The sequence below is a fragment of the Megalops cyprinoides genome, chromosome 18 (genome assembly GCF_013368585.1).
Source record: "Megalops cyprinoides isolate fMegCyp1 chromosome 18, fMegCyp1.pri, whole genome shotgun sequence".
NCBI classification, from domain to species: Eukaryota; Metazoa; Chordata; class Actinopteri; order Elopiformes; family Megalopidae; genus Megalops; species Megalops cyprinoides.
In genome coordinates, this window is record NC_050600.1 from 4,318,986 (window position 1) to 4,333,232 (window position 14,247).

Consider the following 14,247-nt stretch of genomic DNA (forward strand, 5'->3'; position numbering starts at 1 on the left):
CTGCAGGGGTGGATATTTTATACAGACCTTTTATTTGTCATCCCTGTCTCCCAGACAAAGTAATTTTATAGCATAAATAAAGAACAGCAGGCCTGTAACTTATGCAATATCCTACTCTACTGACCTCTAGTGGAAAGGGGTGGAAGTTCAGACTGTACATCAGTTAGTTCTGACAGGAGTAAGCCCTGTGGACATGTGCTCTTAATGCAGGTCGAGCGGCATTGGTGTTACTGTGAGTGACTGCGATTTGTTGTTGCATGTGATGTTCCAGGAATGTGCTGTAGGCAATCAGCATTCCTGGAAAGCACTGCTTATTACATACCAGCCCAGAGTGAATTACAAGGTCAGGTTTAGACCTGAGAGGTATCCACTCAGTCTGCTGAACTCAGGAAGGTTCTTCAAAGCCAAAAAAAAGAAGAAACAAAGAACTGAAAAACATCTTTTTTTATATTTAATACATCATTGCCACAGCTTGTGTGTGGTTTTGCCAACCAGTAGGGGGCAATACACAATTTCTGTGTACTCAGAAAATTTCGGTCCTCACATGCTTCAGGTAAGGAGGCTTTCTACTTCCACTCCCCTGGCCATGCCTGTTACGGCCCTCACACTCAGGTGCTGATGTTTTGTGTGTATCATAAGAAAATAGTCCATTTTAGATTGGCTGTTGTTGTGACATTCACTCATTTCCCTGTCCTGAAAGGGCTGTAATCTTAAAAATCATAAAATCTTTGTCCCTCCCCTGCTATGTTCTTGAGTTACATTAACAGTATAGGCATCAGGCAGGACTGTCACCTTTTCAAAATGAATGCAGAACTGCTATATATAAGTGGCCAAAAGGGGGAGACACTGCACTGAGCCAAAAAATTGCATATCCTGCAACGAATGGACATGCAGTAAATATGGGTACAGAAATTGCCATTAACACTGCTGATACTAATACTGTTAGAAATAGTATTAGTTAGAAAGTTAGAAATAAATTCTACAAATAGTGCTTCTTCTTGCAAAGAATTTTTTGTAACATCTGATATTCATAAAGTACAACTGTTACAAGGTACCCCATATGTCCTTGTAGTAACATTGAAGGCCAGACCTTGTGGTTCCTGGTTTTAGTCATACAATTTCCCTAACATTAAGACATTAATTTTGTCTTCCAGCACTAAACTAAACTGAAAATAAGTAGTATAATAAAAAAAATTTGAAAATAAATTATAGGAGACTTTCGTCATGGTTAATATGAATGGACAGATGTTTCTACTGTATGTCTATGGTGCTGTTTTCTCTTAAATAATCTGAGAGCTTTCCAAAGAACATCCTGTTATGAGGTATAGCTAAATGTGGGGAAAAAAGAGGAGATGCACAGCAGAAAGCACTGTCTGTATATTTTATTGTATTCATAGACGATGAAGATATGAACACGGAAAAATAAAAAGCATATTGATATTATATTGGGACTGTGATGTGATGATGTAAGTGATGTATCATTTCCTTTGAAAGAAGAACAAAAGTAAAATCAATAGAAACATAGCTGATTACTTGGATTTTCATAACCTGACAGGACTCATCAAGCTTAATTTTACCTGAGTGTCCATTTGTTGTGTGCAGCCAATACATTCTGAGCAAAACTTTCGCCGGGTTTATTTGCGATAGAAGGGGTGAGAGGTATGTGAAGTACAAACAATAAAATGACCAGTGTTTTGGTCATGGTGGACCCCAAAACAAATCACCATAATACTGGCATCCCAGATAAATGAAACAAGAGGGGAAAGAGTGGAAAATCATTGTGAGCCCCCTGACACACTGCTGATTACTGGCCTCCCCATCCAGATGCATTAAAACCACAGCCACCAACACCTCCATCAGGTTCAGAGTTGCTGCCATCGAATTGCATTTCTCTCTCCAATGAAAAGCTCACCTTTTTACGCGTACCTCTAAAAGGAAGTAGCCTCAAGCTGTGTGCTTACGTTGCAGCATGTGCCAAATAAAAACCCAAAGCCAAAAGTATGCTTGTGTGAGGAGTGCATATGACCCCAAATTTAACACTGAAGGAGATTTTAACTTAACTACCATCAATGCGTAGCACCCACCTGGGCAATTGTACGGCAGCCATTTAGCACAAGACCACTCACGATACATCAGCTAGGGTGTTGCCCACTTAAATTATGTTTATACGGCCAGACTGAGAAAAGCAGACTGGGAATTCGATACTTGAATGCCAGAACGCCCCATGTTAGTGACTGCCGCAGTGTCAGTTTAGTGTCGCTGAATTACAGAATGGTGCTGTAGTACCGCGGCAGTGTAGCATAGTGGTTAAGTAGCAGGACTTGTGTCTGAAAGGTCGCTGGTTTGATTCCCCACTGGGGCACTGCTGCCGTACCCTTGGGCAAGGTACTTAACCCACAATTACCTCAGTAAAATATCCAGCTGTATAAATGGATAACGTTGTAAGTTGCTCTGGATAAAAATGTAAAATGTAGTACTGTACTGAGCCTCTGTGAATGGAACATTTGTCACAAGTAACCATGAGTGAGCCGATGATTTTAATGATCGATGATATTAATTTATTGATTTGTCAATTACTGCCAAGAGCAAATGTGGCTTTTCACATTAATGGTTAAATAAAGTTAAATATTTTTTCCTAATTTCCTAATTTTTTCCTTGCTGTAAAACATAGGCATTGACAGTTGTTCACCAAATGAAAGTAAAATACATAAAATCACTTTTGTTATATCTTAGTTTATCATGAGTCAGAACACTATTTACAACACTAGAAAAAGAAGCATCCTGATCTCGCTGCTTCTGCGACGGGAAGTTTCCAAGCCAATACAAGTGTTCAGTGTTAACAGATTTTAACAGTTTCAGGTTCGATTCCTGGGTCATTGCTTTTGTAATTTCAGAAAGGTGTTTAACCTGAATGGATAGAGTAAATGTAACAGCTGCATACACAGATAATATTTAGATATGTAGGTACCCTGAATATCTGATATATAAATGATGATTACCTCCTAAATCCAGTGGATGGAGAACTTTAGTAAAGCTGACAGCGCTGCTCTGTGAGACACAGGAAGCTCCTTTGCATAGAGAGCACTTTGCATTGGCAGCGCATGCTTCAGTGAACTCTCAGTGTTTATAGCCCTGTGGGTTCAGAGATGCGGGACCGACAGCCGTTCCTCATCACAGCAGAGAAAACAGCAGCCATGACCTTCGTCACCATCATCATCTGGGCCCTGGCCTTCTGCACTCACAGTAAGAGAGGATTTATTCAGAAATATTTGATTTCAGCAATACCTCAGTCATTACTGTGTTTGGATTGGTCCTGACAGCATGACTACCATTGCTTGACATCAGAAATAATTCAATCATCACATTGACCAATGCTGAAAGAGAAATTAAGTGAAAGTAAACATTAGAAAAAGCACAATGTTTTTTTGTCCATAAAATATTTTGTTTCATTATTTTTTTCTGTGTTTGTGTGTTCTCTTTAGATGCCAGAGGACAGATCACAGTAACTCAGACTCCTGCAGTGAAATCTGTTCGCCCAGGAGCCGTGGTCAGTGTGCACTGTAAAACCAGCACCTCCAGTAACCTTAAGGATGATGTATCCTGGTTCCAACTCAAGGCCGGAGAAGCTCCCAAACTCCTGATTTATGGTGCAGAAGAACGTGGTCCTGGGGTTCCAGGTCGGTTCTTTGGCAGTGGATCTGGAACTGATTTCATACTGCTCATCAATAAAGTCCAGGCTGAGGACGCAGGAGAGTATTACTGTCTGGCTTGCTTCAGTGATACAGAGCCAACACAGTGATACAGAGGCGTTCAAAAACCTCCCTCAGCCAGATGATTCAGTGAAGGCACTGCTGCACCTGCTGGAGAGGAATGCAGTTTATCACAGAGGGAGTTTATTTGATGACACATGGAGCATTTTTCTATTATATGGGATTTCACCAGGATGAATCTGAAGGGTATTCTTCTGTGTGAAGAATACAAGTACCAGATACCTGTGACTCTTCATCTCTGCTAATCACACTGTAAACAGGTAAGGCTCAGATCTGTGATGTTTTTCCGTTCCTTTTACTTCTTGAAACTGAACTGATTGTTGAGATTATGAAGATGATTATCAGGGATTATTACAGAGATCAATTTGGGAGGTTTAAGTACACAGACTAATGATGACAAAACAGGACACAGGTGAGCGGAATGAGCTTCAGGTGGTGGGTGTGGCAGGAGGGCAGACCGGCAGGACAGGAGGTGGGATGATGGAGCACATGGCGTCTGTAAACACAAGCACATGCAAGACAACAACAAAAACAAAAACAGACACGCCCACAAAGACAGACAGGGGAAACACACAGAACAGGAGGACCTCAGACGGACGTCCTGACAAGCAGCCTTTTTATTTGGAGTTTTTTCATCAGGCACTTTGGATATTTGACTCAGATACCAGTGCTGAATTTGGCTATATATAGAGTTATTATATTATTAAAATAAATTATAAATAAACCAAAGCAGGAATGGAAGGGAAGTCTTTCTCATAATGACTATAGACAGCCACATCGACAGGGGGAGGGAGGGAGTGAGAGAGAGAGAGAAGAAATTACACATACAAAACAATAGCCAGTCAAACTGGTACAAAGAAGTGTAACTTTTCATACCTATAGATTTGGACACTGTTAGATGGACAGAATGACAGACAGCCTGTATGCCAAACACATTTCTGTGTTGTGAGAGACAGCTACACTGTGAGTAAAGGGGGCGTGGCCCTCAGGCAGGTTTTTGTACAGCCAGTCAATCAGGCTGAATCACTGTGGTGCATATTTGGCGGTGGCACCAAACTTGATATTGGAAGTAAGTTCTCTCTTTCTTTACTTACCAGTCAAAGTTTTGCCTTGATCAGTAACAGCTAAACATACATGATCATTTTATCTATTGAATAACATCTGGAGATTAATAATCTGCTTAGAATGCTGAGCTGTCATCAGAGTAGTAGCATCATCTTTGCAAAATCTAATGAACTATAAAAATGCCTCAAAGCTCCCACAGTATGTTTTAGATGAAAAAATATAACTTAATTTCCTTTCCTTATTTTCTCATTCTTTTAACATGATTTGATTAAATGTTCAAATACTGCTAATTATCTATTATTAATTGAGTCATGGCTGTCATTTTACAACAGCAATTTTTTACCTACAAAGCAGAGAACCAGCTTCTTTGAACATATCATATAGTAATGCAGTATAAAATAGAAGCATTCTATTTTGCTATTTTGTATCATGTTTGTTTTAATTGCTCTCCTTAATTTGTCTGAATTACAAAAAATAATACAGAAAAAATGAATATGAAAAAAGTCTAAGTCAAGCAATGTTCTTTTTGGTGTCAGAAAAAAACTACAGTACATCATTTCGCATTATAACCTTAATTTAAAATAATTCAAACAAAATGTCCTTTACTTGAGGCTGCCTGTGTTTCTGCCACGCAGACTGTGCTTGTGGTTAGCACACAGACATTGTAACCTTTCTCTGTGTGTAGGATTTATGAAGTCAGTGCTCTCAGAGTTGATAGGGATCCATACCCACTTCCACCATTAGACATTCAGTTGTGCCACAATGATTCAACACTAAATACTCTTGGTCTGTTTTTTTGGGTGTCCAATGTACAAGTTTTTAAAAGACTTTAACTAAAACTTGCATTATATAGCCTATGGTCTTGTCATTTCATATCAGTAACGGATTTTCATGAGATGAGACGGCTAAGTTTTTAAACAGTACATAATTTTATGACTGATCATACCAAAATAATGTTTTTGTCATGATACCCCTGTCTTTTTTTGTCTTTCATTTTTTACATTTTTGAAAGTAAACTGACTCCTCTGCCTTTAGTGGTAAAATACTCCCGGACTGAACGTGGGTATCTTTACCCCTTCTCTCTCTGACCTCTCACACCTCCTTTTCTGCTTTTTCTCCAGGGGACGCCGCCCCGACCCTCACAGTCCTGCCCCCCTCCAGCGTGGAGCTGTCCAGCAGGGGGGAGGCCACTCTGACGTGCCTGGCCAACAAGGGCTTCCCCTCGGGTTGGACGCTGCGCTGGAAGGTGGACGGCACCAGCAAGAGCTCGGGAGCCAGCGGGAGCACCGGGGTCCTGGAGAAGGACGGCCTGTACAGCTTCAGCAGCACCCTGACCCTCTCTGCGGCCGAGTGGGGGAAGGCGGGCTCGGTGACGTGCGAGGCCACCCTGGCCGGCCAGCCCGCAGTGACCGAGACGCTGAGGAGAGCCGACTGCTCCCAGTGAGGCCTGAGAGCAGCGGCACCGTCTCCTTCCACCAGAAAGAGAATAAAAACCTGCTCTATTTGCGCCCGCTCTCCCTCCCACCGCTCAGCTAACCAGCGCCGGCCGCGCGGGGAGCCGCACTCGCTTGTGTGACTCCTCCCTGCCTGCTGATCCGGCCTGTCTCTGTCTCTCCTGAGCTCTTTAGATACGCTCTGCTCCTGCTGGTCCTCAGCCGCTCCTTATGTGCTTGGTGCACTTTAACTTTGCAATTGTGTGAATGCTCTTTATTAAAATAAAAGTGGAGGAAAAAAACATTCTATAATAATCATTTCTGTTGTGCTCGTTAGTGATGTCAAATGTCAGGCATTTACATCTTTTCATCTGAGTTCAGTACCACATCTCCCACAATATCACGGTTATACTATAACACCCATTACATACAACTGATGGCATAAGAAGCATGATATCATGCAAGCATGATGTAACATAAATTAATCATATTCAAAATAAAGCAGTGATATGAAAGCAAATCTTAGAGGTTGATGGTAATGTTCCTCTCCCTCAGGATTGACCGTTAATTTAAATCTTTAACTTTAAAATTTTGCACGTAAAATTTGTGCTGAATATGTAATTAAACAGCTTTCGACCTAAAGAATATAGTAAATTGAACTTTAATGTCCTCACATCTCTCCCCATTGCCCTAAATGTAGTACTTTCCATTGCCCCTGGGACAGAGGATTTTCAAACTTCTTATAGCACTTGTGCACAATCCATCACTGGAATGGAAACCATATAATCCACATTAGAAGAAAACCAGTGAAAGACACCAAACTTCACTCATTAAGGAAACCATGAGGAGACTTTAAATGGGTCTTACAGATACCAAGAGCAGACTCATACAGCTCCTGCCAGCTACTGTAAGCAAAGTTCCTAACCTCTTGTCTCTAATGAGCTCTCCTTAAGAGAGAAGTCACCATTAACCAACAGTATTGTAGGATTACCCTTAAAGGCTAGATAAATCACTAGTTGCTAGGTAAACTGTGTATTTTGACCTGTTTAAACCCAGTAATTCTCAGGCACCGAATACAGGTGTCTCCCTCAGAATTGCAGAGTGTTTTACCACGTCTGTGGACAGCATTAATATTAATGTTTTACATATGGTAACAGGGTTGCCAGCAGACAGTTGTCTGTGACTTGCATTTCCAACGTGGGGCTGCTCCTTCGACTGGATCCCACAGTCTAAGCTGAAGCGCCTGAGAGAGGAGCATCGAGGCTCAATCAGCGTCTCTCAGGCACACGCCATGTGATGTGCTCTCCCTGCTCTCTACCCCCATGGGGACTAACGGGACACCTGGCAAAGAGCTGCAGTCTATTCTGGGAGGGCTGTGGTCACCCCTAGACCTGCACATGCAAATATTAGTCATGGTTTCACAGCCCAGAAACCCCCCTGGGACAGCTGTGCATGGCTTCAAACATGGTGCAAATCCTGTAAACGTAAATTTAACTCTTCCGATTCCTAGCGGTTTAATAAGACTGACATCCGGTGAGTTTTACCTGATTTTTGATGCAACTGCATCTAAGCCATAAATAATATGGCTGAGAATACCTGATAAATCTGGCAAGGACCGTTGTTACATTATTATGTTGGGAAAGCTTAATTAAAATCTGGCTCCTATTTGAAGAAAAGGCAAAGATGTTTCTTTTTTAACATATAAGATATAACATGCTGGTTTGTAAGGCTGAAGAGCAACACACGTTTTACAAAAACACACTCCCTTGTGCGGCTGAAAAAGAGCCACCATAACTCACTAAGAGCCACCTTTCACACGCTAGCAGCGTGAGTTACACCAGTAAAAGTGTACCAGTAAAAGAGGAACTGAGACAAGCAATACTGAACTCTATTCAATACTGAACTCTAGTGGACAAAAGTTTAATTGCAGAAAACTTCAATTTTGTCAGTGGAAACATTACCAGCCGAGAATGTGTTGTGCTCGTTATGCATCTCCCCTTCATCAATGCATTGCAAGTCTTCTTAAATTGCATTCCCAAACCCAGAAGCTATTCTTATCATGAATCACTGTTAAAATGACAGTGGAAGGGAGTATGGCAAGGAAGATTTTCAAAAAATGTTAAATTTCCATTTTCCATTCTTTGTAACACAGAAGCCCAAAGTGAATCATAATATCTGGTTTACAGTTTATCAGCTCAGTATGCTGCACTTATGCAGTCTGTTTGACACTAAAGGCAGAATGAGGAACTACAAACAGCCTTTCCACTACTGTGGTTCTTTCCTGACGATTATTTCCCCCTTTCCAACCAGTAGGGGGCAGTGCTTCAGTTCAGAGACAGCATTAGAACTTTTCCAGCCTCACAGCATCAGAAATGGAGCCTCTTCACTCTCTCTCCTCAGGCTGTCACAGCCCTGTCCGTCAGGTTCTGATGCTGAGTCAGTCAGTAATCCTTAATATTCATATCAGAGTTCACTGGAAAGATGGAATATATTTTACTGTGCAAACCCACTTTTATACCAAACACTGCAACTAGCTTCCTTTTCTGAAATCATCTCATCATGATGTTTCATGTTTCATTATTATTTTCTCAGTATCTTTTATGATTCTACTTCTTACCTCATTACAGAGGTTACACTAAATGGCAAAACTTGCTGGAAGGTTTCAGAATGAACCTAGGGCTGCCATTCTCAAAATGGCCAGTGGGAGGAGACTCTACTCTGAGAAGATCAATGTTTCAGAGAAGGAGGAAAAACTTACCATGGAAACATAAGAACACGCATGAAGAACTAAGGTCTCACTGGCAACAGCCCCAATACCCCTGTAGTTACATCCCTCATATAGGTACTACTGCGTGGTCCACTGTATCAAAAGCTGCAGAAATGATCAGAAGAATACAGACCGAGGAGAGGGGGGAAGCTCTGGCTGATTGAATGATGTCAGTAATGGAGAATAGGGCAGTGTCTGAAAAGCGTCAAGAAGGGTGTTCCCAGGAGAGAAAGGAGTATAGCTGAGAACATTGAGAACCCTGCACAGTACATCCTGTCCTGTTTGGTTAAAGTAAGTTTAAATGAAAATGAATAATGTTACACAAAAGCAACATTGTGATTTTTTATTTTATTCACAACCTATCAACAAACCACAACGATGTGTTATTGGAAATATGGTGTATTTAATTCACCGGTATTTGTTGTGAAAGTGGATCAAAGAAATCCATTCAAAAGACAACAATTTCAAGTGTCTACTTTGCATTAGCTGAATACCAACAAACATTTTGAGCTGACTTGCTTGCATTGAATGTAGGTGAGAGAAATACAGGGGAGGTTCGGGCAGTGTTCTCACTTTTACAAATAAAACCTTTTAGCTTGTCTATAAATATACATTGTGCATACTGTAGAGGAGATATTTGTCCCTGTTTCTTGTAAAGCTGTCCAAAAAACTCAAACTCAGCCAGGTCATATGAGTGGAGGCTCCAATCAGAACACAGTCTGACATGTAGAGCATGGTGATTGGTCAGTAAGAGGACACAGCATGAAGATTCACATGTAGAAAGCCAATCAGAAACAGACAAAAAGAAGCTCTAGTTCTAAATATGTTCTAAAGTTGTAACTATGAAGGCTTTATTAGCCACCCTGAATATCTGATATGCAAATAAATGATGATTACCTCCTAAATCCAGTGGATGGAGAACTTTAGTAAAGCTAACAGCGCTGCTCTGTGAGACACAGGAAGCTCCTTTGCATAGAGAGCACTTTGCATTGGCAGCGCATGCTTCGGTGAACGCTCAGTGTTTATAGCCCTGTGGGTTCAGAGATGCGGGACCAACAGCCGTTCCTCATCACAGCAGAGAAAACAGCAGCCATGACCTTCGTCACCATCATCATCTGGGCCTTGGCCTTCTGCACCCACAGTAAGAGCAGATTTATTGAGAAACTGTTAATTTACATAAGAAATAATTCAATCGTTACTTCCATGCTGAAAGGGTAATTAATCAAAAGTTAAAATTCTAAATGTAGGCATGTTTTGTTCTTTATGTAAAATTATTTTCTTTTGTTCATTTTTTGTGTTTGTGTTCTGTTTAGATTGCAGAGGAGAGATCATATTTACTCAGAGTCCTGCAGTGAAATCTGCTATTCCAGGAGACGTGGTCACTCTGAACTGTAAAACCAGCCAGTCGAGTGGGCTGGATGATGATGTATTCTGGTACAAACTCAAAGCTGGAGAAACTCCCAAGCTCCTGATTAAAAAGGCAAGCACTCGTCATTCTGGTACTCCAGATCGGATCAGTGGCAGTGGATCTGGAGCTGATTTCACCCTGACCATCAATGGAGTGCAGGCTGAAGATGCAGGAGAGTATTACTGTAAGGGTGTTTACAGTGGCCCAAAGTTCACACAGTGATACAGAGCCGTACAAAAACCTCCCTCAGCCAGATGATGCAGTGAAGGCACTGCTGCACCTGCTGAAGAGGAATGCAGTTTATCACAGAGGGAGTTTATTTGATGACACATGGAACATTTTCCCATCAAATGCCATTGCACCAGGATGGAAGTGTTTTTCTACATGAAAAGCTGTTCTTCTGTGTGAGGAATACAAGGACCAGATACCTGTGACTCTTCATCTCTGTTCATCACACTGTAAACAGGTAAGGCTCACATTTGTGATTTTTTTCTATTACCTTTACTTCTTGAAACTGAACTGATTTTTGAGATTATCAAGATGATTTTCAGGCATTATTACAGAGACCAATTTGCTCTGTAATCCCATTTTTTTTCTCAGTTATTTTTACTTAACTTGTATAGAAAAGATTTGTCATTCTGAGTTTTTTGATCAAGTAGTTTGGATGTTTGAGATATCCGTGTTGAATCTGGCTCCATTTAGAGTTATAATTTATAAACAAACTGAAGGAGGAGTGGTGCAAAAGCCTGTCTCATAATGACCATAGACTGAGAGAGAGAGAGAGAGAGAGAGAGAGAGAGAGAGAGAGAGAGAGAGAGAGAGAGAGAGAGAGAGAGAGAGAGAGAGAGAGAGAGAGAATCAATTCCACAGTCAGTCAAAGGAATAGCCAGTCAACCAATTACAGAGAAGCTTAACTTTTAATACCTATATACTCTGCCGACCAGAATGACAAACTAGGTATTTACTTGATGCAATGCCACAAAACATTAGTCAAACAGTCCGAGTCAACACCAGAATATCCACAAAAACAGGCAGGAATCCAATATCACAAGGCAAGGACAAATCCAAAAATACAGGCAGACAAGTCAAATCAACAAGGCAGGGAATTATTCCAAAATGGCAGGCAAGAAGAGTATCCAAGAGGCAAAGCAAAAGCCAACCACAAGAGCATACAGTTCTGAAAAGGCAGGAGCCAACCAGGCAGGAACAAGCCAGGCTAAATCGCTGAGGAAAAACTGGCATGCAGAGAACAAAGAAAACAGGGAGGTATTTGTACACAGACTAATAATGACTAAACAGGTGAGCAGGACGAGCTTCAGGTGGTGGGTGTGGCAGAAGGGGAGATCGGCAGGACAGGAGGCGGGACGACGGAGCACATGGGGCTGTAAACAAAAACAAAAACAAAGACACACCCACCCTGACAGACAGGAGGACAGAGAAACACAACACAAGCAAGTCATCTCAGGCTGGAGTACTGACAGTATGCCAGACACTGTAATAGAGAGCTACACTGTGAGTAAAGGGGGCGTGGCCCTCAGGCAGGTTTTTGTACAGCCAGTCAATGAGGCTGAATCACTGTGGCGCATATTTGGTGGCGGCACCAAACTTGATATTGGAAGTAAGTTCTCTCTTTCTTTACTTACCATTCAAAGTTTTGCCTCGATCAGTAACAGCTAAACATACATGATCATTTCATCTATTGAATAACAGTGGGAGATTAACAATGTGCTTAGAACGCTGAATTGTCTTCAGAGTAGAGGTATCATCTTTGCAAAATCTGATGCATGATAAAAATGCCTCAAAGCTCCTATGTTTTAGAAAAATATTTGATGTGTAAAACAACTAAACCTGTACATATATTGAATGAACTCCTTTTAGATGTACGGCTTTTAACAGGCTTCAGTGATAATTAAACTTGGCATTTTATTGGTTTGTTAACAGTCAGTTTAATGTAAACAAATGTAAGTTTTTATTTAACTTAATTTCCTTAACTTTATTTTGTAATTCCTTTCAACATGATTTGATTATGTATTCAAACAGCTCTATGAAAATGATGTATTAGTAATTATGTATTAGTCATTTCACATCAGCAAATTGTTCCTGACATATTAGTAAACCAACCTGTTTGAGTATACCATTTTTAAAATATAGTAATGCAGTATGAAATAGAAACATGCTTTTTTGAATATCAAGTTTTTAAATATCATGTCCGTTTTAATTGCTCTCCTTATTTTGGCTGAAAAAAAAAATGAAGGTAAAAAAAAGAAATAAATATGAAAAAAGTCAAACAGCAATGTTCTTTTTGGTGTCAGAAAAAATCGTAACTACATCATTTCACACTATAACCTTAATTTAAAATAATTCAAACAAAATGTCCTTTACTTGTGGCTGCCTGTGTTTCTGCCACACAGACTGTGCTTGTGATTAGCACATAGACATTGTAACCTTTCTCTGTGTGTAGGATCTATTAAGTCAGTGCTCTCAGAGTTGATAGGGATCCATACCCACTTGAACCATTAAACATTCAGTTGTGCTGCAATGATTCAACACTAAATACTCTTGGTCTGTTTTTTTTGACATCCAATGTACAAGTTTTCTTAATACTTTAAAAGAATTTAATTAAAACTTGCATTATAATGGGGGGGCATCCAATGTACAAGTTTTCTTAATACTTTAATTAAAACGTATTATATAGGCTATGGGTGTGTCATTTCATATCAGTAATGGATTTTCATGAAGCTGAGACAGCCAAGTTTTTAAACGATACATAGTTTAATGTTTTATCATTAATGTTTTATAAATGAATGTTTTTGTCATAATAACCCTGCCTTTTATGTCTCTCATGTTTTACATTTTAGTCGACTGACTTCAGTGCCTTTAGTTGAAACATAGCCATGGGCTGAAAGCAAATATCTGTACCCCTTCTCTCTCTGACCTCTCACACCTCCTTTTCTGCTTTTTCTCCAGGGGACGCCGCCCCGACCCTCACAGTCCTGCCCCCCTCCAGCGTGGAGCTGTCCAGCAGGGGGGAGGCCACTCTGACGTGCCTGGCCAACAAGGGCTTCCCCTCGGGTTGGGCGCTGCGCTGGAAGGTGGACGGCACCAGCAAGAGCTCGGGAGCCAGCGGGAGCACCGGGGTCCTGGAGAAGGACGGCCTGTACAGCTTCAGCAGCACCCTGACCCTCTCTGCGGCCGAGTGGGGGAAGGCGGGCTCGGTGACGTGCGAGGCCACCCTGGCCGGCCAGCCCGCAGTGACCGAGACGCTGAGGAGAGCCGACTGCTCCCAGTGAGGCCTGAGAGCAGCGGCACCGTCTCCTTCCACCAGAAAGAGAATAAAAACCTGCTCTGTTTGCGCCCGCTCTCCCTCCCACCGCTCAGCTAACCAGCGCCGGCCGCGCGGGGAGCCACACTCGCTTGTGTGACTCCTCCCTGCCTGCTGATCCGGCCTGTCTCTGTCTCTCCTGAGCTCTTTAGATACGCTCTGCTCCTGCTGGTCCTCAGCCGCTCCTTATGTGCTTGGTGCACTTTAACTTTGCAATTGTGTGAATTCTCTTAATTAAAATAAAAGTGGAGGAAAAAAACATTCTGTAATAATCATTTCTGTTGTGCTTATTATTAATATGAAATGCCAGGCCTTTATATCTTTTCATCTGAGTTCAGTACCACATCTCCCACGATACCATCTTTATGCTATAACATCCATTACATACAACTGATCGCATAAGCAGTATGATATGACACAAGCATTATGTGTAATAAATAAATCATATTAAAAATATAGCAGCAACCTCACAGCAAATGTAA

The 14,247-nt window shown here is 41.3% G+C and overlaps 2 gene segments (V, D, J or C); both read left to right on the forward strand.

Annotated features, from left to right (window-relative positions):
* Window positions 1-3,194: 3,194 nt before the first annotated feature.
* LOC118792983 lies at window positions 3,195-6,279 on the forward strand. The segment is given in 4 exon segments: window positions 3,195-3,243; window positions 3,483-3,761; window positions 4,780-4,839; window positions 5,957-6,279. Coding segments are annotated over 4 exon segments (711 nt in total).
* Window positions 6,280-10,127: 3,848 nt separating this feature from the next.
* On the forward strand, window positions 10,128-13,869 carry LOC118792980. The segment is given in 4 exon segments: window positions 10,128-10,176; window positions 10,349-10,658; window positions 12,030-12,061; window positions 13,411-13,869. Coding segments are annotated over 4 exon segments (714 nt in total).
* The last annotated feature ends 378 nt before the right edge of the window (window positions 13,870-14,247 follow it).